At 66.8% G+C, this 25,157-nt stretch overlaps 3 protein-coding genes across 4 annotated transcripts in view; 2 read left to right on the forward strand and 1 right to left on the reverse strand.

The window, feature by feature from the left end:
- LOC137665141 (dedicator of cytokinesis protein 2-like) overlaps positions 1–3,353 on the forward strand; it is a 39,340-nt gene extending 35,987 nt beyond the window's left edge. The window contains 13 exon segments of the mRNA XM_068403967.1: positions 83–224; positions 353–434; positions 529–613; positions 829–915; positions 1,049–1,225; positions 1,308–1,391; positions 1,480–1,617; positions 1,831–1,916; positions 2,105–2,141; positions 2,143–2,256; positions 2,455–2,587; positions 2,752–2,870; positions 2,937–3,353. Coding sequence (XP_068260068.1) covers positions 83–224; positions 353–434; positions 529–613; positions 829–915; positions 1,049–1,225; positions 1,308–1,391; positions 1,480–1,617; positions 1,831–1,916; positions 2,105–2,141; positions 2,143–2,256; positions 2,455–2,587; positions 2,752–2,870; positions 2,937–3,029 — 1,377 coding nt within the window. The 3' untranslated portion in view covers positions 3,030–3,353.
- A 252-nt stretch (positions 3,354–3,605) lies between these two features.
- On the reverse strand, positions 3,606–15,483 carry AUP1 (AUP1 lipid droplet regulating VLDL assembly factor). 2 transcript variants are annotated; one of them, XM_068403952.1, is made up of 15 exons: positions 15,348–15,478; positions 14,727–14,864; positions 14,070–14,220; positions 13,050–13,237; positions 12,896–12,968; positions 10,883–10,956; positions 9,990–10,056; positions 9,354–9,459; positions 8,880–9,026; positions 8,544–8,707; positions 8,257–8,345; positions 4,644–4,773; positions 4,458–4,552; positions 4,168–4,317; positions 3,606–3,984 (listed from the first exon to the last, which is right to left on the reverse strand). In XM_068403952.1, the coding sequence occupies exons 1-15, from the start codon at positions 15,395–15,397 to the stop codon at positions 3,936–3,938; spliced, it is 1,671 nt and encodes a 556-aa protein (XP_068260053.1). In that variant the 5' UTR covers positions 15,398–15,478; the 3' UTR covers positions 3,606–3,935. The 2 variants fall into 2 exon arrangements, with proteins under 2 accessions (XP_068260053.1, XP_068260052.1); XM_068403951.1 differs by lacking the exons at positions 3,606–3,984; positions 4,168–4,317; positions 4,458–4,552; positions 4,644–4,773 and adding an exon at positions 6,251–6,405 and having other exon boundaries at positions 15,348–15,483.
- Positions 15,484–15,824: 341 nt separating this feature from the next.
- Positions 15,825–25,157, forward strand: HTRA2 (HtrA serine peptidase 2). Its single transcript, XM_068403035.1, has 8 exons — positions 15,825–16,171; positions 17,769–17,973; positions 18,051–18,245; positions 18,482–18,514; positions 18,887–18,995; positions 19,559–19,628; positions 23,858–23,953; positions 24,932–25,157. The coding sequence occupies exons 1-8, from the start codon at positions 15,825–15,827 to the stop codon at positions 25,095–25,097; spliced, it is 1,221 nt and encodes a 406-aa protein (XP_068259136.1). The 3' UTR covers positions 25,098–25,157.

The raw sequence follows: 25,157 nt of genomic DNA on the forward strand, positions 1-25,157 counted from the left end.
GCTCGCTGGAGCGCAGGGCCGAGGGCTCCCTGGCCCCGCTCCGCAGCGCGCTGGGACCAGCTGCCCTCTTCCCCCCCCGCAGAACAAGGTCTTCATTTACCGGGGCAAGGAGTACGAGCGCCGGGAGGACTTCGAGATGCGGCTGCTGAGCCCCTTCCCCAACGCCGAGAAGCTCAAGAGCACGTCCCCCCCCGGGCAGGACATCATGGGCTCCCCGGGCCAGTGTATCCTCCGCGCGCGGGACGGGGCTGGGAGGGCGGCTCGTCCCCTAGTGCCTCCCCTCGCCCCCCCGGGGCTGTCCCCCTCCCCGCAGCCCCGTCCCCGTGTGCGCCGTGGCCCTTCACTCCTGCAGACATCCAGTGCTTCACCGTGCAGCCGGCGGAGGAGCCCAGGGTCCGCTTCAAGGACCGGAGCATCCCGGAGCAGATCACCAAGTGAGTGTCCCAGCGTGGGGGGGACACCGGCTCCACGCCGCCGGAAGGGGACACGCGGGGACCTGTCCCACCCTCTGCCCTTCCCTCCCCGCAGCTTCTACAAAGCCAACCACGTCCAGAGGTTCAGCTACTCGCGGCCCTTCAAGAAAGGCCCCAAGGACCCAGACAATGAATTTGCAGTGAGCGCTGGCGGTGGGGGGGGACAGGGGGAGCTGGGGGGGCCCTGGGAGGAGCCCGGGGAAGGGGGAGACAGGGGGTCCCCCCGTCCTGGGATGGGGCAGGTGGTGGTGCCATGCCCGTGGGAAGGGGAGGGGGGAGCTCCCTGCCCCACGGGGCAGCCGGGGGTGTCCCTGGGTGACAGGAGGGCGGGGGGTGACCGCCACCGTCCCCGCAGAACATGTGGATCGAGCGGACGACCTTCGTGACAGCGTACCCCCTGCCCGGCATCCTGCGCTGGTTCGTGGTGACCTCCACCGCCACGGTGAGGAGGGGGCGCGGGGGGTGGGGGCTGTCCCCGGGCATCCCTTCCCCAAGTGTCGCAGGTCCCAGAGCCGGGGCGGGGGCAGGTGGCCGGGCCAGCGGCCGCTGACGTGCCCCCCCGGCCCCGGGAACAGACCGTCATCTCCCCCCTGGAAAACGCCATCGAGACCATGATGAAAACGAACGAGAAGATCATGAGCGAGATCAACCGGCACCAGAGCGACCCCGGCCTGCCCGTCAACCCCCTCTCCATGCTGCTCAACGGCATCGTGGACCCCGCGGTCATGGGCGGCTTCGCCAAGTACGAGACGGTGAGGACACGGGGGGGCCGCGCCGGGACCGGCCCCGCTCCGCACCGCCCTGCCCGCGGGGGGCTGACGGGGGTCCCCGCAGGCCTTCTTCCAGGAGTCCTACCTGCGGGAGCACCCCGAGGACGAGGGGAACGTCGAGAAGCTGAAGGACCTCATCGCCTGGCAGGTACGGCCGGCAGCGTCCCCGTCCCGGGGGGTGCCGCAGCCCCGGGGGGTCCCGCAGCCCCGGGGTTCCCGTCCCCGCTCTCCCGCAGACCCCGCTGCTGGCGGAGGGGATCCGCATCCACCGGCGGAAGGTGACGGAGGACCTGCGGCCGTTCCACGAGCGCATGGAGCAGTGCTTCCTGCAGCTGCGCGCCAAGGTGGAGAGCCAGTACGGCGTGCGGGAGATGGTGAGTGCGGGGGGCGGCGCGGGCACGGCCGGGGGGTGACGCCGGACAAGCCAGCGCGGGGCTGGGGCAGCAGGACACGGCCTGACACGAGGGGCACTGGGGGTCCTGCCCGCCCCGTGGTTACCGGGACCGGGCAGGGGGCAGCTGGCCCTGCCCAAGCCAAGGGCAGGACGGCGGCGGCTCCGCGCTCCCCCCCCCTCCCTGTGCTCCCAGGTCTGCTTCGAGGACCGGCGCAGCGGGCGACCCCGGTCCATGGCCTGGGGGCCAGACTGGGACCGGCCGAGCCACCCTGGAGACAGGCGAGTGCTGGCCCCGAGCCCCCCTGGCACTGCCCTCGCCCCAGATGCTTCTCTCCCACCTCCCCAGCCTGCTGCCCCCCGGGCTCCCTTTACGCCAACCTCAGGGGCCCGGCCACCATGATGGCCCCGTCCCCGGCCCAGCCCTGCTCCCCGCTCCCCCTGCCCGCCCCCCCCACCCGCAGTCCCAGCACAGAGGTCCCCCCGACCCCTAACCCTGCCCCTCGCCCCCCCCGACAGCGCGGACCCCAGGGCTGAGCGCAGGGGCAGCCGCTCCAGCACCTTCCTCGGGTCCCGGCGGCAGGACGTGCGCCCGTCCCTCTCGGAGCCGCCGGAGCCCAAGGTGACGCTCAGCACCGCCCCGGTGCCCCCCCCACCCCTCCCCGGGACCCCCCTTGTGATCCCCGGCACAAACGGGACCCCCCTGTGGGGCGCAGGGGCTGGGGGGGCACCGCACCCTGCCAGGGGCTCCTGCATGCGGGGCAGGGGTCTGCGGGGCAGCCGGGCCCCCCCGGGGTGCTGAGCCCCCCCCACGCCCCAGGACGAGAAGCGGAGACTCTCCCGGCACACGAGCGAGAGCAGCCTGGGCAGCGCCGAGGGCCGGCAGCCACCCCCGGGCCGAGACACCGCCGGTGCCCAGCCCAGCGCTGCAGGTACGGGGGCACCTTCGCCAGCCCCTGCAGCCCCTGGCACAGCCACACCCTCCCCACGGAGCCGCTGGTCGTCGCTCCCCGACCTCGTGCCGCCGGGTCTGGGTGCTGAGGCAGGCGGCAGCCCAGGGCCCCCCCGGCCGGGTGACCCCCTGCCCACCCCCCCGCCCGCGCAGGGCTGCCGCTGTCCCCCACCGGCTTCGGCGGGCGCGTGAAGAGCGCCAGCAAGGCCCCGCTGCCCCGCAAGATCAGCCCCACCGTGTACGAGACCTTCCTGGAGCAGAGCGACGCCGGCACTGGGGGGAAGGTACTGCTCGGCCCCCGCTGCCCCCCACCGCCCCCCGCCCCCGGTAACGGCCCTCCCCGCTCGCAGGCACCCGCCTCGCCCACAGCCGATGGGAGCAAAGGGCTGAAGTCGCCCCCGCCGCCGCCGCCGCCCAAGTCCAAGCGAGTGTCACAGCTCTAAGCTCGGTGCCCGCAGGCAGCCCCCTGCCCACGGGGATGGCACAGCCCGCGGCGCCTTGTTGCCAGCTCGCTGCTGGACCCTCGCCCCCCGGACCCCCCCTCACCCGCCTCCTCGCAGCATTTACACCAGAAGCACCCGCACGGCCACGGGATGCCCCGTGCGCCCCGGTACCAGGGTGGCACAGGGCACCGCCACCTGCGTCCAGCCAGGTGCCCCCTGCTCCCAGTGCCCCCAGCCCAGCAGCACCAGGACAGACGCTCCTGGCCCGGGCACGGCGCGGTGCCGGGCCCCAGCCCTGCCTCCCCGCTGCCACGGCCGACTAATAAAGGATCAACGCATCAGCTGGCACCCTGCGCTGGGGCTGACACCCCCTCTGCACCCCCGCACCCATCCTGCCCAGCCAGGGCCCCTTCCCCAGCCCAGCACCGCACCAGCACCGTGCCCCAGCACCCACCGGGCAGGGACTCGCCCCCCTGCAGCCCGAGCCCCCAGCACGGGCACCCGCCGCGGCTGGGGAGCCCACGTGCTGTCCCCTGGCCAGGCTGTGCCCAGCCCAGCGCGGTGGCTGCTGGCACGCTGCTCTGCCCCCCGGCTGGCACAGGGATGTTTATTCACACGTGGTGCCGTGGGCTCAGGACTCGTATTTACAGTCTTGTGTTAGAGGAGGAACCTGGACCCGTAACCGCGGGCTGGGGCGGGCGGGGGCTGCCTGCCCCACGGAGCTGCCACCGGCGGGGTCCTGTCTACGCGGGGGGTAGGGCCAGCTCCCGAGGCCGGGGCTAAGGGAGGGACAAGGGGGCACGGCGCCTTGTGCCACGAACACGAGGTCTGGGAGGGGATGGGCTGGTGCCCGGGCTCCCTCTGCGCGGGGCGGCGAGCCACCCACCTCCGGCTGGGCCCGGCTGCTCACAGCGGGTTCGCCGAGGAGGCCGCCAGCCGCTTCCCGATGTAGATCCTGCAAGAGAGAGCGATCGTGAGGCACCCGCGTGGGGGTCAGCAGCGGCTGCTGGGGCAGGACAGCACCCAGGGACGAGCAGTGCAGCTCCAGGAGCGTCCCTCCGCTCCCCACGGGGACAGCCCCCTGTCGGGGCAGCCAGAGGCCCCTCGACAGCATGGGTCAGGCCCACGCGAAACTCACCCCAGCCCCAGGGTCAGCACGTGGCTGAGCAGCAGCGAGGGGATGAAGAGCAGCAGCAGCTCTGAACTGAAAAGCCTCTTCTTCCTCCCCACTGCGCCTCCCTGCAGGCTCCACAGCACCGGCTGGGGGGAGCACACAAAGGCAAACTCCCTGGAGAAAGCGCACGGTTAAAGGGGGCACGAGGGCAGAGACAGCACACAGGAGGGTACGGGCACAGCGGGACGGGGCGGCGGGGCAGGCAGCAGGGGCAGGGGGCAGCAGGACGCGCTGGCGGGGGGCACGAGCCTTACTTTGGAGACAGACGCTGTGGGCGGCGGGCGCAGGCCCAGCCGAGGGACGCTGGCAGGCGTCGCTCCCTCCACTCGGCTTCCTCTGGCACGTCCCGCTGGAAGGAGGTGCAGGGCAGGTGAGGCCTTCAGCAAGGCCACCAAAGGCCAGTGTGGCCACCAAGGCGAGCGTGGGGCCGGCTCCCTCACCTGCCGGGGGTGGGGGCAGCCCGGCGGGGGCTGGCTGCGGGGAGGGGGCAGCTCGCTCTCCCCAGGCCGCTCGCTGGCCTGGCCGGCTCCGCTGTCGTCCCAGGCCGGGGAGCCCAGCGCGAGCAGGGCCCTGCGAACACAACCCCGGGGTCACCGCGCCCCCCCACCCGCGGCCCTGACGCCCGCCCCGGCCCGGCAGCGCTCCGGCCGCCCGTGCTCCTCCGCGGGACTCACGCGTCGCCGCTCTCCGTCTCCAGCTGCGCCTCCAGCAGCATCCGCTCCACGTCGGCGTGGCAGAACGGCGAGGGCAGGGGCTCGGGCTCCGGGCACCCTGGGCCACACCGCAGCTCCACCCAGGAGCCTGGGGGGGGGGTCAGCCCAGCACCAGCACAGCCTGGCCCCCGCGCTGCCCCAGGCCCACCGGCGCACCCCGTCCCAGCCGGGACCCCCCGGTGCACCCCGCAGCGCTGCCCAGCGCCCCGGGAGCAGCGAGCGCTGTCTCTGACCCTGGCACGTCCCGCACACCCACCTGCCCAGGGTGCTCCTGGCCTGCCCCGCTCCCCCGGGACCCCCGCCTCAGCCCCCGTGCCGCATGTCAGCCCGCCTGCCCCAGACCCCCCGCACCCATCAGCCCCCCCGGTGCACGCCAGCCTGCCGGGACCCCCCCGGTGCATGTCAGCCCACCCAGGACGCCCACCGGGGCTCCCCGCTGACCTGGCCCCTCTCCCCGGTGCACGTCAGCCCTCCCGGGATGCCACTGTCCCAGACCCCCGGTCATGCCAGCCCCCCTCGGGATCCCCCGGTCACGCCACCCCCGGACCCCACTGACCCGGACCCCCCCGGTCACACCGGCCCCCCCGGACCCGGACCACCCCCGTACCTCTCTAACCCGGACCCCCGGTCACGCCCCTCCCCGGACCCGGACACCCCCCGGTCACACCAGCCCCCCGGACCCGGACCCCCGGTCACGCCCCCCCACTGACCCGGACCCCCCCGGTCACACCGGCCCCCCGGACCCCCCGTACCTCTCTAACCCGGACCCCCCCGGTCACACCAGCCCCCCGGACCCCCCGGTCACGCCCCCCCGTACCCCACGGACCCGGACCCCCCGGTCACGCCCCCCCCCCGGACCCGGACCCCCCCGGTCACGCCCCCCCCGTACCCCACGGACCGTCGTCCCCGGCGCCCGCCATGGCCCCGCGCTGCAGCCGCGCGCAGCCCCCGCCAGTCACGTGACGCCCGCGAGCCCCCATGTAAATAAAACCACCGGCACCGGGAGCCCGGGTCTTAAAAGGGCACCGGCCCCGTCCGCTGGGGCCCGCGGGGTCCGCGCCCGGCCGGGAGCGCCGGAGGGGTCCGGACCCCCGGAGGGTTCCCCGGCATCACCGTCGCGGGGGCGCGGCCGCCGGGGGCAGCTCGCCCGGGGCAGGGGCCGCCGGCCCCACCGCGTTGCCCCTTTAAGCGGCGCCTACGTGCGGCGCGCGAGCGGGCGGCGGCCGCGGCGCGTGCGGAGCCGCACGGAGCCGGGCTGGCCACGCCCCCCTCTGGCCACGCCCCTCTTTGGCCACGCCCCCCCGTGCCCGCAGAGCCGAGCCGCGCCAGACGCTGCCGCCGTTTATTTCCGCCGCCAGGGGGCGCCCGTCCCGTCCCGCCCGCGCAGGCACCGGCGGGGCCTGGCCCGGGTCCGGGTCCGGTCCGGGTCCGCCGCGGCCGTCAGGGGCTGCCGCCGGCCCGCGCCGTGCCGTGCTTCTCGGCGAACCGCCTGCGGGAGAGAGCGCCCTCAGGCTCGGGGAGGGGCCGGGGCCGGTGGGGCGAGGGCCGGGGCCCCCCCGCCCCCGAGGCTGGAGGCCCCGCACCAGCCGCCGCCCCGCCGGACCCTCTCCTCACGCTGATCGGGCCCGGGGGGACCGGCCGCCAGCGCTGCTCCAGCCCCGCCGCACGCTCATCACCGTCACTGCCGGGATAAGCCCGGGGGAGCAGCACCGGGGCGCGGGCTGAGCCGGGCCGAGCTGCGGGAGCCCGCGCGGGGCTGGGGCAGCAGCTCGGGGTCCCCAGCAGGTCCCTGCCCGGCTCTGGGGACGGAGGTTTCCCGGTCGGGGTCTCTCAGGCCGCCTCGCCCGCAGAGCCCCAGCCCTGCCGTGCCCCACACCCAGGCACGGCCCCTGCCCGCTCCAGAACGCTCCCCCGGGGAGGCTGAACAGCACAGCGCGGGGTGGGCTGCGGGCACCCGGCTACGGCTGGCCCAGCGCGGGACCACGGCAGCTCAGCCGGACACCTCGCTTTGGGTGACACAGACGCACAACACGGCCCCAGGGGCAGGGAAAGGTCCCAGACGAAGCCAGGTTCCACCTGGGAGAGCGGAGAGGTGACACCGGGAGACCACCCGAGCCCTGCGGCCACCACCCTGAGCTGGCAGACGCCCAGTGACCACCACGTCCTGCGTGCGTGGCCACCACACCCCGGCTCGCTGCAGCAAACCCTCCCTGAGGACACAAACCATCAGCACGCACAAGTGCCACAGTGTGGGGCACCCACAGGGAAGGGTTTCCACCTCCTTCCTTTGCTGTTGAACAAGTTGCCTGGTGGATCCAGCCAGAGCCCTCAGCCACCTCCACACTCGGGTTAAAAGGCCTGGGGACAGCTCTGAAGAGGGAGGCTAACACTCTCAACGGCACAGGACTGCTCCGAGGTGCAGTTCCTCCAGGCTGACATGATCTTTCAGCAAAACAGACCTGTTTAAATTAAACCCGTGGTGACACAGAGCTACCGGAGTCACCCAGGGCCAGCCCTCCACAAACGGGCGCTCAGAATCTGCCCAGCTTCAACTCCGGCCACAGGAATGTCCCAGACTTCCAACAGCCGTTCCACTGATCCACCAACGTCCTCTTCAGGAACAACCACCCATCACCTCTGTGATGTCCATCTGCCCACACCTTCCAGCCGTCCTTTCCTCTGCCAGATCTAACAGAGCCTGGTTCCCTCACCCAGCGCTGTTCATCACGTGCCATCTCATCCACAGGAAGCTCAACAGCCTCAACCTACCCCCAAACTCATCCTGACTTCTATCTTTTCTAAACAAAGACCCAGACACCAGAACTGGACCCTCGTTCCAGCGTTTGCCTCATCAAAACCACGCACAGAGGCCAGACCTGCTCCCCATTATCCTCCACTCACACCAAGGAGGATCAGTTGCACCATCCCTGTCACCGAACAGCGAACTTCTGCCTAAAAGGAGCGTTGCACAGCACCGACCCTCATCCCAGAGGAGATCTGCAGTCCCATGACGACTGATACCGGCCAAATCTGTCACACCGAAGAGCCTAACGAGGGGTTTTGCTGGCCCCTGATCCTCAGCTGCTGTTTCTGGCCAACAGCTCCTACCCCACCTTGTCCCAGCAGCAATCCAGGAGTCAGCGCGCTCCCCGGAGCGACGAGGGGCTGTGTGCTTGGACGGGGCAAAGCAGACAAACCTCTGCCTGCTCCCCTCAGCCGTGGTTCGCTGCCTCGGGCCGGAGGAGAGGAACGGGAGGACAGGAGGCAAAGCAGGGGCTGGCCCTCGCTTGGGGCGCACCGGGGCACCGCTGGGGACGGGCTCTGGCGTGGGTGGACTCACCTCCTGGCATAGTCGTACAAGGCTCGTTTCCGCTCCTGCAGGGACAGGTGCCGCTCCACGGGGGACCTCGCAAACTGCTTTGTAGCTGCCTGGAACAGAGAGCACAGGAGCCATCAGGAGGCAACCACAGCCAGGAGACCTCCTCGGCGGCTCTGCAGGACCCGGCACGCCAATCTGGTCTCCAAAAAGCTCCGTTCCCCTGGTGTCGTGGCTAGTCCTGAACACAGGCCACCACGCTCTGGCTGCGAGCCATCAGGCCAGAGGAGACAACACAACCACACAAGTACCTTGGCAGAAGGCACAGCTACGGAGCCCTGGATGCCAGAAGCAGCTGCAGCCTGGGAGGCAGCCGGCGCAGGCACGTCAGCACCGGCCTCCTCGCTTTCAGGGAAGAAGGGCACCCTCCCCTCCAGCAGGTTGGCGATGGTGGTATCCACACAGCTGGTCTGGGCTGCAGGGACAAAGGGGATCTGTCAGAGGGAGCTGCTGCATCAGGACACTCACACCCTCGCTGCCACTGCGCTCCACAGGGCAGAGGGACAAGGTTTCTTCCTTCAGGTGTCGCAGAGGCCTGGCACGGAAGGTGACCCCGCGTCCCTGCCAATGCCCCGGGCGCCGCTCACCCAGGTCTGTCCTGATGACCTCCAGAGGCACGTGGGGCAGCACCTCCTTGACCCGCTGGGCCATTGCCGCGATCCGCACGTCCTCGGGAGCGACACCAGCCAGGCTGGAGGGCCCCCGGGGCCTGGCTGCCAGGGGCTGGCTTGAGGCTGCAGGAGAAAGAGCAGTGGGCATGAGAGGGGGCCTGAAGGTGCACGGCTTCAAACTGCAACAGCTCCACCTCCTCTAGGATGAACAGGACCGCCAGGCTTCCTGCACACGGCCATCCTGTCCATGCTCAGGAGGGGTGGTCCTGTCCCTGCCAGCTACCTGCAGCCCCCAGCCCAGAGCAGAGGCAGCCCCTGCTCCCGAGGAGGATGTCGAACCTGCCTCCTCCTCTCCCTCCACCAGTGAGTAACCACGAGCAGGCCGAGGCCTCCCCAAAGGCAAAGCCTAAGCAGCAGCTCTGTAGCCAGGACACGACCCGGGACACCCACCTGGGGCAAAGGGGAGCAGCGACGTGTGTCTCAGCCTCTTCATGTGCTCGGTTTTGTCTGCTGCGGTGAGCCGTGTGGATACCACACCCAGCTCCACGGCCAGGAGCTGCAGGGAAGAGCCACATGTACCCGCGTGACCGGGGCGTTCCCACCTCGCAGGGGAGCGCATCAGAGGTACGGGCCTGCGCCGAGCCACGGCGAGGGGAAGAGGGCAGGGAACTGAGTTCTCCAGGGCCTCAGGGATGCCTTGCAGTGCTGCATGGAGCACACGAAGGACCAGGCACTACCATCCTGCTGAAACAGGCTGACGGGGAGATACAAGATCTTTGGTACAGGAGCTACGAAGCACCCAGCACGTAAGGGAGAGGTGGAGAAACAATCGCTTCGTTTGATTTGTGGTGTTATGAAAAGGGTTTGAACTAGGTGGGGATGGCCTGGATAACTGGGGGGTAGCAAGGAGGCCATGGAAAAACTGAATAATTATAAGGGGTGATAAATACGGGGTGATAAATAGGGGCCAGAGCTCCCATCCCATCCAGAAACGCCCTTCACAACTCTGCTTGCTCCCCACTCTCCTCCGTGACCGTCCCACACGGCAGCAGTCCTGCACACCCCTCTCCCCCGTCGCCCTCCTACCTCCTGAACTCGGAGCGCAAAGTCCTCGCTCAGCTCTTCGGCTCGTCTGGGGACAGACGGCATCCACCTGCATGGGGACAACAGCGCTGGGCTCACGGCTCCGGGGGCTGCTGGAGGAGCCAGCCCCGCCGGGGAGCAGAGTGCGGCGGTGCTATCCCCACCTCAGCCAAAACCTCAGCACTAGCTGGCAAAATTAAGGGCAATTTGGCTCAGGAGACAAAACTGGCCCACGGAATCCTCCAAGCACTCAAGTGTAACATGCAAAGTGTCTCCTAATGAAGTTCCCAGCAAGCCCCCAAATGAGCAGACGCTGCCGTTCACGGGAAAGCAGAAAACTCATCAGCGAGACTCGGGCCAGACACAGCCAGGGGAAGCTACAGCACAGGACTGCTCTTTACCGAAATACCCCGACCCCGAAATTTGGCCCCAAGCCCCTTCAGCTGCTCATGGACCCTTATCGCACCCAGGCTGCCCAGCCAGGCTGGGCTCACCCGGGCCCTGGGCAGGCGTCTGGACCCCCTCTGCGATCCACAGGGGCTTGCAGGGAGGAGAGAGGGGCCAGAGGGCTGAGCTGCCTGCAGGGGATCGCCCACGGGACCTGAGCAGCCCCGGGGTGAATCGCAGCAGAGCAGCGAGCTTCAAACATAGACCCAGCAAACTCGGCGTGAAAGCCCTGAGAGACTCCTGCCCTTCACCAGCTGAAGGCAGGAACCAGGAGCCCTCTCTGCTTCAGGAGAGCTGGCACGGACCAAACGCTGCTGAGGGAGCCATGGGGTACCACAGCGAGGGTGCGCATTAGCACGTACCAACAGATCTCTTACTGCAATGGCAAACACGGCAGGCTCTCTGCCCGCCCCAAACCCCGCCCCAAACGAAGGAGAGAGGGATAGTACCTTACTTGATAAACTGTGAAGGGAACGAAGAAGGTCCAGAGCAGCTCGGTGATCCAGGAGGAGTCAGCCACGCTCTGCGGGAGAGAGCACAGTGAGGTGGCGGCCCTCAGAGCACGAGCTGGTCGGGGGTCCACGAGGGAAGCAGAACACAGCTAAGCCAGGGCAGCGAGGAGTGGATACGCAGGCAGGACCACAGACTGGTTTGGGTTGGAAGGGACCTTAAAGCCCATCCAGCTCCTAACCCCCTGCCACGGGCAGGGACACCTTCCACCAGACCAGGTTGCTCCCAGCCCCATCCAGCCTGGCCCTTGAACACTGCCAGGGAGGGGGCAGCCACAGCTGCTCTGGGCAACCTGGGCCAGGGCTCTCACCACCCTCACACCAAAGAATTTCTTCCTCACATCTCATCTCAATCTCCCCTCTTGTCAGTTTAAAACCGTTCCCCCTCGTCCTGTCACTCCATGCCCTTGCAAAAAGCCCCTCTCCAGCTTTCCTGTAGCCCCTTCAGGCACTGGAAGGTGCTAGAAGGTCTCCCCGGAGCCTTCTCTTCTCCAGGCTGAACAGCCCCAGCTCTCTCAGCCTGTCTCCATAGCAGAGGTGCTCCAGTCCTCGGAGCATCTCCGTGGCCTCCTCTGGACTCGCTCCAACAGCTCCGTGTCCTTCTTCTGAGGTGGTGGGCTCCCCATCCTTCCCAACGGGACACAGCCCCGAGCAGCTGCACCGCACTCAGAACCGAGCCTGACTGAGGTGAAGGCCCCCAGAGCCTGCCCCGACCTGCACTTCCCAACGATCCTACAGAATTTGCCACTGAACGGACGCTGTTCCCAGGATCTTTGTACTTGGCTGCTTTTATCCTTTAACTTCCCACACGCTGGTGAGGACACCACCTCCAGATCTACAGCTCTGACCGAACCATTCCAAGTATCTCATCTCCTGTCCTCAGGAGTTTGATGGTTTAAAATCCCATAAGGAATCCACCGGGATCTCCTCAGCCAACGTGCGTGAAGGGCAAAAAGTCCTGCTCGACCCCTGAAGGTTAAAATGGGAGCCAAGACGTGACCATAACCAGTATCTTCACTCAGATCTGCAGGTATGTGCATGTTGTTCCCTAACATTCATGAAGGAAAGGATGCACAGACACATACACAACTTGTCACATCTCAGAACTTCTCGGAGGAGCCAGAGCCATAAAAAGATATCCATGATAAACAGGTCACAATGGGACAGCCCTCCCTCTCCTCCAGAGCAGCCACTCAAGAATTTAAAGCCTCCTCACTGTTAGAAAACCGCATCTTAATCCAAAACTGCACTGGTGCAGGACCAACACTTAGTCACTTTGTGACCTGCTGGTGAGTGGCTTCAGATCTGTCCACTGTGTCCTCCCACCTTAGAAAGGTGGACAATGGGGAATCAACTAAACTGCCTGACCAATATAAAATGTGTCTTTTAATGAAGTAGATCCATAAATCATATCAAGGAACAAGAAATCCAACAAAATCTCCTGCTGTAGATCAGCCGAGAACAGCTTTACTGCACTCTGCCTGGCAGCACCAGCATCACCCTCATGAACTTCACCTTCCCTGAAGCTACAGTTGCACCGTGTCACACATCTGCCTTTGGGAGCCAGGACCTCGAGAACTGAACCCAAAGAGCCTTGCACAACCCCTGGCCCATCAGCCGCTCCCCGGGGCGACCGGAGCTGTTCCTCCAAAGCACTTTAAAAGCAGTGGCTAACAGAGGAGCCACGGGGACGCCGCGGTCACGGGAGGCAGCCACACGCTGTCAGCCAGCCGAGCCACCCCAGTGCTCATCAGAACTCGGGGGTAACAGAGCACGGACTCAGCGGGGGTTCCCTGGGAAAGGCAGAAGCGTGAGCACGGAGGAGCTGGTCCCTGGGGGGTCAGGCCACGAGGCCGGGCTGCACCACCCCCAGGCTTCGAAGCAGAAGCCTCGCCAGGACCCTCAGGCAGCGCACGCCCCCGCGGCTCCTCCCTGCCCCTGTCCCCGACTCACCACAGCGACCAAAGGCCTCTGCACCTGTAGGGCGACCGGCTGCACCACGTCCAGGACTGAGAACGGCCAGGAGCTGCAAGGAAGAAGTGGGCAGTGAACGACCCCAGAGCTAAACCAACGCGGCGACAGCCCCGCCGCAGAGGCACCCCCGCACCTGAAGCGGAGCAGGCCGGCCCGGCCGTTGGTGGCGGCCTCCTCGGGGAAGAGCAGCAGCGGGGGGTTCCCTCTGTGGGACGAGTACACCTTCAGGGAATCCACCAGCTCCGCGCGGCTCCCCGCCACTCCCAGCTCCATGAAGCCCCGGGACCAGCAGATGAAGCCAGGGGCCCCGTTCAACGCGGGCTGCAGGGGAGAACACGAGTAAGGACGCACGGCCGCCCTGTCCCCCCCTCGAGGGCCGCTCTCCCAGGGAGACAAAGCTCCTGCTTGTTCACAAAACACCTCCAGGGGCTGCTCCCAGAGCACTGGGAGCAGAGAACACGCTGCTGCCAGGTGTCAGTGACCGCCCCAGCCCCAGCTCCCTCGGGAGTGGATTCCTGACCTCCAGATCACACTGTTCCGTCTGCCTGAGGAAGGAACTCCCCCTGCCCCGGGCGACATTCCCCGAGTTGTTTCTGTGTGCCCCTAACACGCTTGGCAAAGGACACGCTACTTCCAAGCGTTATTTTCCTCCAGGTGGAGGCAAACCTACTGCTGTTCAGGGCACCGGACCCACCATCTCGCTCCCAGGCACGTTGGGAGCCTGTTGGCTCAGCAGCTCCACACACAAGGAATTTCACAAGAGCACTGGGAGAGTTACACAACCACCAGCCAGGCACAACACCCCGAGCCCCACTGCCCCGCCACGCCGCCCCCTCCGCACACAGACGTGGCACCCAGTGCTGTGGGAAAACCCCACAACCTATTTGCAAGGCCAGAAGAAGACACAGCTGCCAGGATTTGCTGCTCTCTTTCAATAAAACCAACACCCACTGTCACATTCCCTGTTCCTCCTCACCCTGTTTCATTTTTTCACGCAGAGCCTGAAGCGTGACACTGAACCACAGACGGAGCTCGAGGCTTGTGCAATCCTGGGTTAATAAATAAGAACCAAAGCTTCTGAACGAGCTCTCTGTGCACTTCTCTGGGAGAGAGGCGCCCCCAGACCCGCCGTGCTCGGCTCCACGGTACTCACCGTGTTACACGAGGTCAGGAGGTTGATGACGTTGTGGTCGAACTGTGTGACGTGGTTGGCGATGTACACCCTCACGCTGGCATCGCGGAGACGGGGATCGTTTTGCCGCACAAATAAGCCCAGCACCGAGCACATCACACGTACAATAAACCTGGGGGGGGTGGGGAAAGCGGTTTCCTCAAGCCCTGCAGCCTGAGCCGTCGCTGGCTTCCACATCCAACACCCTGAACAGGACCTGGGGACTCCTGTGACTTGCAAAAGGACACTGGTACAAAATGGAAATGATACAACAGATGTCTGGGATGGGAATTGTTGGGGGGGGGTGCAGCTGGGGCTGAAGGCTGCCTGCAGAGCTGCAGCGTGAAATACGGGGTGGCAAGGCACACACATCACCCCTCAGCAGGCTGCCCAGCTGATCCAAGCATCTCAGATCAGTCCCCGAGCTCTCAAGAGGCAACTGCCAGCTTTGCTCTGGGCAGAGAAGGCTCCTTCGTGGGTCCTGGGGACAAAGTGTCCTGAAAGCACAGCTCCCCGTAAACCTCTGCGGGAGCCAAGCCTCCATGGCAAGGACCCAGAGGGGCGAGGGCAGCCCTCCCACACCGCGTCCCCGCCCCGGGGAACAGCAGGAGCGCCCTGGGGAGAGCCGGGCTCACGCACCGTCGCAGCACGCTGTCGGGCAGGGCGCAGCTGACCAGGAAGACGTGCACGCCGATGAAGAGGCGCAGGACGAGCAGGCAGAGCCCCACGGGCGCGTAGAGCAGCAGGGCCAGAAGCAGGAACCCGTCGGCTGGAAAGCTGTAGGGCCAAAGAGCAACACAGCGAGCGTGAGCGTGGCGGGGGCACACACGGGACGGTCGGACCCCCAGCTGCCCGCCCGGGGCCCCCCCAGGGACTACCCTGCATCCCCCACTCCATGCGACCTCCCGGGCCTCCCCAACGAGACACCCAGCCCGCCCCGGATCTCCCCGCGGGCCTCCCGGGCACACCCTGGACCCTCACCGGTCCCCCCACGGGACCCTCCGACCTTCCCCACGGAGCTCCCGTGGGATACCCCTTCCTGCAGCGGACCCTCGGGGCCGCCCGCCAGAGACACCCCAGCTTCCTGCGCGGGCCTCCCCCGGGACACCGCGAACCCCGGGGCCTCCCCCGGGACACCGCGAACCCCCGGGGCCTCCCCCGGGACACCCCGAACCCCCGGGCCTCCCCCAGCAGCCCGGGGCCCACCCCCGCAAAACACGGAGCAGGCCAGGCGCGCCCCCGGGCCGCCGCGGCTCTCACCGGTGCGAGTCGAAGAGCCGCTCGGGGCCCGGGGCCGTAGGAGGCTCCATCCCCGCCGCACCCGGGGCCTCAGTCGCGCCCGCTGCCCGCCGCCATCTTGCCCCGCGGCCTCCCGCCCGGCCCGCGCGGGGCAGCCTGGGAGGCGCGGCGCCTTCCCGGCGTGCACCGCGCCGCCCGCACACTCGCCCCATGGCCGCGGGCCCTCGCCGGCCGGCAGGTGCGAGGAGGGCGGCTGGCGGGCCCGGCGGGCCCGGTGCTCTCGCCGCGGAGCCTCCCTGTCCCCACCGGAGGCTGCGCTACCGCTACCGGCGGGACAACAACTCCCGGCGTGCTCCGCAGCGGGAAGGGCTGTGACGTCACTCCCGGCGTGCCCCGCGGCGGGGGCTGCGCCCTGACGTCACTCCCGGCGTGCCCCGCGGCGGGGGGCTGCGCCCTGACGTCACTCCCGGCGTGCCCCGCGGCGCGCGCGGCAGCAGCATGGCGGCGCTGGCGCGGTGGAGCCGGGCCCCGGTGCGGGCGGGCGCCGCGCGGTGGTGCCGGGCGCTGTGCGGGGCCGCCGAGCTCCCGCCGCCCCCTCCGCCTCCGCCCCCTCCGCCTCCTTCCGCCGCGGGCCGGGCGGTGGCGGCCGCGCTGGGCGCCGGGGCGGCGGCGCTGGTGCTGCTGTGGGCCCGGGACGGTGGGGGCCACCGGCCCGCGCTGCCCGCGCTGCACGCCGCCGTGCCCGCCCCGCCGCCGCCCGCCTCGCCCCGCGCCGCCTTCAACTTCATCGCCGACGTGGTGGAGAAGACGGCGCCCGCGCTGGTCTACGTGGAGATCGTGGGCAGGTACCGGCACCGGACGGCCGCCCCGCTCCGCCCCGGCCCGCCGCCCCCGCGGAGCCGCTTCCCCGCTACCCGCGGGGCAGTGCCCCTCCTGGCCCTGTCCCGGTTCCCTCCCGGCCCGCCGCTCCGAGGAGGGCCTGGCTCCCTCCTTCCCGCACCCTCGGCGGCACGGCCCCGTTCCCACCCTCCCCGCACAGCGCAGCCTCCCCGGTCTCTCCTGCCCCGGGCGGCCTGAACCGGGCGCGGTGTCCGGGTGGGGTCCCACAGGTGCCGCGGGCGGGACGGGTCCGTCCCCTCGCCCCGCTGCCCGCGCACAGCCGGCACACGGCCGGCCTTCACCGCAGGCACACGCTGCTGCCGCACCACCAACTTCTTGTCCTCCGGGACCGTGTCCAAGGATCCGCCTTCCAGGCGGTGGCCCCGGGCTGCCCGGTGGCGCGGGATTGCTCTGCCCCGGGAGCAGGACTGTGCACTTCCCTGTGAGTGGCTCTCGCCAGCCCGTGCCTCGGGCCTGGCAGGGCAATGTCCGCTGCTCGCCCCTTGCCTGCGCAGCCGCCCGGTCGCAGGAGCCAGCCCGGTCGGTCGGGTGTGGTTTGCCGTGGGTGGGCCTGTGCCCGCTGCTCCCAGCCCCCTTCTTGTCTGCTCCGCGCCGGGAACGGTTTCTGGGAGTTTTTGCTCCCTCACTTCCCCAGAGATGGGGCGAAGCTGCCTGCCCTGCAGCTGTCGGGACTCTTGGTCTCGTGGGCTGGCGTGTCATTTGCCTTTTTCCAGCCATCAGGAGCCCCCTTTGCCCTGTGACATTTGAGCACTCGCAGGGACGTTGGCCACCCCCCTCGTGTGTGTCTGGAGGGGTTTAAGAAAAGCCTGGACATGGCGCTTAGTGCCCTGGTCTAGTTGCCACGGTGGTGTCAGGGCCATGGTTGGACTCGATGAGCCCAGAGGGCTCTTCCAACCTCAGCGATTCTGTGTCGTGTCTGGTGCCGTGGGCTCGTGCGTGTCCGGTTGGCTTCACCAGTCCCTCCCTTGATCATCTTCTGTGTAACGCTGCGTCCCCCCAGACTCTGCCTCTGGGCACGGGGCCTCGGGAGGCCCAAGGGACAAGGCAGAGAGGCCCCGACCACCTCAGCCCTCTGTGTCCTGGGGCACCAGGTCCCCTGGCTCGCTCAGCACCAGGCCTTTCCACAGAGGTCAGGGGGATTGATGTCCCCCACGGGGACCAGGCCCTGCACTCGTGAGTCTTCCTCTAGTTGCCTGGGGATGTCCCTGTCACCTCCCACGGTCATTACCTGCTCCGAGACACGACTCCACGTGTGAGCTTCCCACCGAGCCTCCGTAGGCCCGGCAGGGTCGTACCTTCACGGTTGGGCTCCCGATTCTTCCTGCTTGTTCCCCTGTTCCGTGCGTGTCTGCGGGGCCCATCTTGAGGTGGGGACCGTCCCCGGGGAGGTGAAGGAGTCTCCCCCGTCGTGCTGTTGCCCAGACACCCTCACTGTCCCCCGCTTCTTCCCAGGCCTGCCAGCCTGGGCCACGCACTCTGCCTGGTCCCCACCAGTCCCTCAGGGCCCCTGCCGCCCCTCCCTGACCTGTGCCCCCCTCGCAGGCATCCCTTTTCGGGCCGTGACGTGCCCATCTCCAACGGCTCGGGCTTCCTGGTGTCTCCGGACGGGCTCATCGTGACCAACGCCCACGTGGTGGCCAACCGGCGGCGCGTGCGGGTGAAGCTGGCCAGCGGCGAGCAGTACGACGCCGTGGTGCAGGACGTGGACCAGGTGGCGGACATCGCCACCATCAAGATCAAGCCGAAGGTGCGCGCGGCGGCTGCGGAGGCGCTCGCTTCGTCCCCCCCCCATCCGCTCACCGACCCCCTCCTCCTCTCTCGCAGCACCCGCTGCCCACGCTGCCCCTGGGGCACTCCTCCGAGGTGCGGCAGGGAGAGTTCGTGGTGGCCATGGGCAGCCCCTTCGCCCTGCAGAACACCATCACCTCGGGCATCGTCAGCTCTGCGCAGCGGGGCAGCCGGGAGCTGGGCCTGGCCGCCTCCGACATGGAGTACATCCAGACCGACGCCGCTATCGACGTAAGGGCAGCGCGCGGCGGGTCGGCACCTCGTCCCCGCTGCCCTCTTTGGGGAGGGGGGAGCTGGGGAAGGGCTGCGGGTGCCGTGAGGGCAGGGGGGGCTGGGCACAGCCTGGGAGATGGAGGGGTTCTGGCCAGTTCTGGCTGCGTTTCTCGGCCTGGCCCCGTTCTCCGGGCTCTGCCTCCCTGCCGCTGGTCGCCTTCGTGGCCTGCTCACTGCTCTCTCCTCTGCCGCAGTTTGGGAACTCCGGGGGCCCCCTCGTCAACCTGGTAAGTCCTGCTCGCACCCTCGCTGGCCGGGGCAGAGAGGGGCCACCCGCCCTCCGGTCTGGGGCTTGGTGCCCCTCGGGGGGTGCTGCAGCCGCCGGGAGGGAGGGACTGTGCGTGCACCGGGCTCCCCGTGAGGGGGGCGGGGGATCGGCCCGGCGCGGGAGCCCCGGGGAGCCTGAGCCGGTGGGGCTGTGGGGTGGTGGGGCAGAGCAGGGGCTGTGCGGGCTGCAGCCCCTGGGACCAGTCCCTGCCACCTCCCCAGCGGGGCCGGGCAGGCCGGGGAGGGGTGGGCGCGCAGGCAGGACCCCAGGCTCGCGCGGTGGTGCTCCGCGGTGACGCAGGCTGGGTGGCACAGGGCCCTGTTCCCTGCAGGACGGCGAAGTGATCGGGGTGAACACGATGAAGGTGACATCGGGCATCTCCTTTGCCATCCCCTCAGACCGGCTGCGGAGGTTCCTGGAAAAGGAGGAGCAGCGCAAGAGTGAGTTGGGTGCCTCCCTGCTGGGGTGTTGGGGAAGGAGGAGGGTGAAGGGGGAGGCTCTGGCACAGCTGGGCGGAGAGAAGGGCAAGCAGAGCGGGACAAAGGGTCTTCAGGGGTGAGAAGGTTCTTGCACCTGGCATGAAACTCCCTCTGCCCTGGGGGAGCCGCGCTGCTGCTTCCCTGCCCGCAGGGGCCTGACAGGCTGGGAGGAGGGTGCTGCCCTGCGTCTGCTGCAGGTGAAGGCTTTTAAAGCGTCCCAAGTAGGTTGCACTTAAGTCCCCAGGAGCAGGTGAGGATTTTTTTTTTCTCTGTTGCTACTTTTCAGTAGCTCTCAGCACATGGGAAATCAGAGGACTATTGTTTAGGGTTCAAAAAAGGGAAAGGTTGATCTGGAACCTGGGGGCTACGTAGCCTTGAGTGTGCTAATGGAGACACAGGTGCAGGATTCAGCTGTATCATAAAGGGCAGGTGGCTAATTCAGCCCCGTAGAACGCTGCCTCTCTGTTCCTGTGTGATAATTCACTCCATGCACACCCCTCACTCCATGTCCTCTCCTTCGACAGGCTCTTGGTTTGGCAACGCAGAGACAAAGCGCCGTTACATAGGGGTGATGATGCTGACCCTGACACCCAGGTACGTGTCTGAACCCGGGGCCGACAGACCGGCCTTGCTGGGGTGTGGTGGCTGTGAGACGGGGTCCCAGACTACCCAGGAGCGCCTGGCTTGGGGAGGAGTGTCTGCACAGCTCAACGTTTCACACTCAGATCTCTTTGTGCTCCTGTGGTGTCCAGGCTGTGTCACAGGTAAATCAGAAGTTTGCAAGTTTCTACACTCGTGGCAGAATTTGCAAGCGGATAAAACGTCCCTGAACCTCCCCCCAGAGCGCCCTGAACCTCCCCCCACCCTGTAACTGTCACTGAGGGGAGGTTGGTAAAGAGCCCTTGCAACACAACACGGGTGAAGAGCCACCAGGAACGTTGTGTAATTAACAGGTCTGCAACGTGCCAACTGACGGCTGTGGTGGAACAGTTGGGCAAGTGGCGCTCTCTGGGAGGGGGCACCTGCCCAGGGAACTGCTGTGGGGCAGAAACAGTGCTGGAATGTCAGACTTCAGAATAAGAAACGGCCAGTTTGCCTGCAGGAGGTGAACGGGTGGGGAGGAGGCTGTGCTGGCACACGCAGCGTGGCTGCCACCCGGGGGTGGCGTGAGGCTCCTGGGTGTCAGGAGGAAGGCTGGGTGCTGCATCTGGAAAGAAGTCATGGTGCTGACCACTACAGCATGGGCAAGTGGGAAGAGGGTGGCTTCTGTGGAGAAGGACCTGGGGGTTCTGGTGGACAAGAAGTTCCCCACGAGCCAGCACTGTGCCCTCGGGGCCAGGAAGGGCAACGGTGTCCTGGGTGCGTGAGGAAGAGTGTGGGCAGCAGGGCGAGGGAGGTTCTCCTGCCCCTCTGCACGGCCCTGGGGAGGCCACACCTGGAGTAACTGTGGGCAGTGCTGGGCCCCCCAGTTCAAGAGAGACCAGGAGCTACTGGGGAGAGTCCAGCGGAGGGTACAGAGATGGTGCGAGGGCTGGAGCATCTCTGCTGCGAGGAGAGGCTGAGGGAGCTGGGGCTGTTCAGCTGGAGAAGAGCAGACTGAGGGGGATCTGATCAACGCTCACAGATCCCTCAGGGGGTGTCAGGGGATGGGGCCAGACTCTGCTCAGTGGTGCCCAGTGCCAGGACAAGGGGCAACGGGCACAAACTGAGACACGGGAAGTTCCGTCTGAACACGAGGAGGAACTTCTTTGGTGTGAGGGTGCCAGAGCCCTGGCACAGGCTGCCCAGGGAGGGGGGAGTCTCCTTCTCTGGAGATATTCAAACCCGCCTGGACACGGCCCTGTGCGACGTGCTCTGGGTGCCCCTCCTTGGGCAGGGGGTGGGCTGGGGGATCTCCAGGGTCCCTTCCCACCCCAACCAGGCTGGGATTCTGTGATTCTTGTGGGTCTGAGACTCCCCACCGCCATGGTGGTGGCTTGGGAAGAGCGTTGTGTTACCTCTGCCCCTCAAGGATCGCTCTGGTCAGCACAGAGGACTGCAGACGGACAGCCTGCTTGGGTCTGATGGGAGGATCTGCTGCCTCCCTTCAGCTGGTGCCCAGGACGTGCCTGTGGCCTTGGCAGCCACCCAAGTGCCCTGGGACCCTCTGAGTGCGGTTCTCCTTTCCAAGGACAGTGCCTGCTCTGGTTCCTCGGCTCTTGCAGCCATTTTTCCAGAGGCCTTCAGCTGGCTCCTGGGGCTCAGCGTGCTGGTGGGGTTGGTGCTTGTAGCGTCCACACCTCCCAGGGCTGTGCTCTGCCCTTGCTGAAGCTCTCGTGGCTCTTGCGTGTCGGTCGGGTTTGCGGGCTGGGCACCACGAGCAGCCCCTGGGGTTCCCCTGGGCCGGAGCAGCGGGTGCTCGGTGCCTCCTGCGGTTCGGGGCAGTGGGGTGCCAGGAGCACCAGCAGCCGTGCTGGCCTGCCCAGTCCATGCCCAGTAGATGGTGCTGGTACTCGGCACATCACCGGGCAGGCAGGCGAGGTCTGTCAGGGGAGTGTGACGTTCAGGACGTGGCTCGGGGAAGCGGCAGCACAGCCAGGAGCCCTGGGCACCATCCAGCTGCAGGTCCTGTCTGTGCCCAGTTGCTGGGGGGTCTCCCAGCGAGGGATTGCCTGCCTTGGCATCGGGCCATGTCGGAGCACGCTCGTTTGGAAGGCCAGAAACCCACCCCAGCATGGGAAGGGGGAGAAGCTCCGTGTTGGGTGCAGGTTCCTTGGCGCCCTGGTCCTGCTGCAGGGGTTGTCTGGCAGGCAGGAGCCCCCCGGGACACCGGCCCTTGGCTGTGCTGCCCGAGGGGAGCGGGTGCGCTGGTGGCCTTGAGCTCAGCAGTGGTGGAGCTCGTAGGTGCCCTCGCCTTGGCCACAGGGAGCCACGGGAGGAGACGGGGCCCTGGCTGGCACAGACAGCGTGGAGTGAGCAGGGACCGAGCAAAGGACTGAGAGCAGCAGGGGAAGGAGATGGTTGGGAACAGGTTCTACCCGACGCTACTGGGGTGTGTTACCGGGCAGGGGTGTTACTGGAGGGACGTCCAGAAGGGGTTGGTTCCTCGTGCGGTGTGTGATAGAACTTGCTGATGTTGGAGGGTTCAGAAGAGCAACTAGAAAACCTTACAGAGGAAAAGTCTTACTGGCTTTTGAATGTGAAGGGGCGGCGTCACAGCTCGGGAGCTGCCTGAGCCGGGGAGCGGGAGGCCGTAGGCATCAGGGGAGCTCTCCTCCGCCGCCGGTGACGCAGGGGACAGGGTGGGGGGAAGGTGGCCCCTCGTCTGCCCGGCCTGTGTGCGGGGTCTGGCCGGGATGGAGGCGTTTGCTCATGGCATCATGCTCAGCAGTCAGACGGGGGGAGCTTTTCCAAGGGAGCCGTTGCTCAGGGCCTGCTGGTGGGCGGTGGGCAGGCAGTGCCTCTGCATCACCTGCCTTTTTTTTTCCCCCTCTTTTTTTCTCCTTTCCTTTCTCCTTTCCCCTGTTAACCTGTCTTGCTCTAGACCCACAAGTTTTCTTGCTTTTGCCCCTCCAGTTCTCTCCCCCATCCTGCTGGGGGAGTGACCAACAACTGAGTGGGGACTGACCTGCCAGCGGGGCCAACAGCCCCCCCCAGCCGGGTGCAGCCACTCCTGGTGCTGTGTGGCCTGAAATCACACGTGTGCTGCGCTTGTGCAGAGACCTGCTTAGGGCAGGAGCTGTTCAGCGTTAGTGACTGAGGCGGAGGAGCAGACTTAACCCGGTAAACGTGCAGCCCGCATCAGACCAGTCGGTCTGTCAGCAGCGCCCAGGGACAGGACAGGAGGCAACGGGCAAAAGCTCAAACACGAGATTCCTCCTGAACACAAGAAGTCACTTTTTCACCATGAGGAGGGTGGTTAGAGCCTGGCACAGGTTGCCTGGAGAGGTCAGAGAGTCTCCAGCCTTGGAGACGCTCCAAAGCTGACTGGACACGGTCCTGCGCAGCGTGCTCTGGCTGAGCCTGCTTGAGCGGGGCAGTGGGTGGACAGTCCCAGGAGATCCCTTCTGACCTCAGCCGTGCTGTGGTCCTGTGAGCTGGAGAAGGAACGGCAGCTTGTGAAGGTCTGAGAAAGTCCAGGGGAGTTCAGCGAGGAGCAGCGCAGAGGGGGAGCCGTAGTTGATGGAACAGGGACCTGCTGAGGAGCGAGGAGCTGGGCAGAGTGACTGGGAACGTCTGGGCTGCAGTGGTCTGAGCTGGTGCAGGGTGTTGGAGGGGAGCACGGGCCCTCCGCTCCGGTGGGATCCAGCTGCAGCGCGGTGTCCCCCTCTGGGTGCCTGCAGGAGGGGCTGGAGAGGGGCAGCGTTGAAGCTGGGTTTATAAACCCCGTCTGCGGGCAGATTGGAGGCAGTGGGATCGTTGAGTCTGTGGGCTCCAGAGGAGGGATGCGGGGGCGCCTCTGCGTGACACCTCTGGCAGAAAGGAGGGGCACAGCTTCTGTGTCTGCCCACGAAGGCAGAGAAGTGAATTATTGATACCAAGAAGATTGATACCAGGAAGGTGCTCTGGGGTGGGGCTGAGAGGGGTGACATCGCCCGCAGCTGCTCTGGTAGCTTCCAGCTCTCCCTGGCACAGTCAGCGCTTCTGTCCTCTAGTTTTTGACTGGAAGATGGTGGTGTTTGGGTGCCCCTGGGATGTGCAGCTTGTTGCTTGTGCTTAGCAGCGTGCAGGGATGCAGGAGGAGAGGCTCTGCGCTGTGGTCTCCACGCCTGTGCAGCCATGGTGGGGTGGGAGCCCTGTGCTACCTCCCAGCTCCTTACCCCGTGCTGATTTTCCCTCTGCAGCATCCTGGCTGAGCTGAAGCTGCGTGACCCCACCTTCCCCGACGTCTCCTACGGAGTGCTGATCCACAAGGTGATCATCGGCTCCCCAGCCCACCAGTAAGTGTGTCCTGGGTTTGTGGGGATAAAGTGTATAGAACATGCTCCGTGCTGTCCCAGGTTGTGCCCAGCTGAGGCTGGTGATCGAGGCCATGAGCAGTTACACCCAGGGCAGCTGCCCCAGGCTGCCCACAGGTGATTCTGTGACATTGACCTCAGGGGCACTATAAATGGGGCAGCTGCTGGGGAGGGGCCTCTTGGCTCTGCTCTCCTCTGCCTCCTTCTCATCTCCTGAATGGCTGTGACCCCAGGAGGGACTTGCCACCACTCTGAGCTAAGTAGAACTTTGTGTCTTTTGTATTAGCATTGATATTGGTTTCCTTATTTTATTAAGTCTGTTTGAATTTCAACCCACAAGTCTCCCTCCTTTTCCCAATTCTCTTTCTCAGTCAGAGAAGGGACACTGGGTGATAGAGCAACTGGTCAGTGTTTAGCCCTGCGTGCGGGCTGAACGCAAAGTGCTGCCCTGTGCCTTGGGGGTGGCATGAGAGAGCAACAGCACACGATAGGATGTATTTAGCTCTGAGTGTTTTGCTCCAGAGCTGGGGGGCTTGGGCCCTGCAGACATCACTGCAGCAGAAACCAACCGGTGACCCTTGCCCAGGCTTGGTGTCCCGATGGCCGAGGTACCAGCGTGGCTGGAGGAACGCTTGGTGCAGCAGCCCATGCCTCCTGCGGTGCCTGGCTCTCCTTCCTTCTGGGAGGCGAAGCTGGAATCGAGTCAGGTTGGCCATGAGGAAGCATTTCTTCTCAGCAAGGGTCATTAGACACTGGAAGGGGCTGCCCAGGGAGGTGGTGGAGTCACCATCTCTGGAGGGGTTTAAGAAAAGCCTGGACATGGCACTTAGTGCCCTGGTCTAGTTGCCATGGTGGTGTGAGGGCAATGGTTGGACTCGATGAGCCCAGAGGGCTCTTCCAGCCTCAGTGATTCTGTGATTCTGCCTCGCCCACCGTGAGCTGTCGTCGTTCTCCCCGCAGGGCAGGGATGAAGGCGGGCGACGTCGTGCTGGAGATCAACGGGCGGGCGTCGCGGCGTGCGGAGGACGTGTACGAGGCGGTGCGGACGCAGCAGAGCCTGGCCCTGCTGCTGCGGCGCGGCTACGACACGCTGCTGGTGAGCGTCGTCCCCGAGGTCACGGAGTAGCGGCGCTGCCTGTGCGGGCCGCTGCGGTGCTGGCCGGGAGCCGAGGGCGCAGGGACCGAG

This window comes from Nyctibius grandis, chromosome 6, assembly GCF_013368605.1.
Source record: "Nyctibius grandis isolate bNycGra1 chromosome 6, bNycGra1.pri, whole genome shotgun sequence".
Classification (NCBI taxonomy): Eukaryota; Metazoa; Chordata; class Aves; order Nyctibiiformes; family Nyctibiidae; genus Nyctibius; species Nyctibius grandis.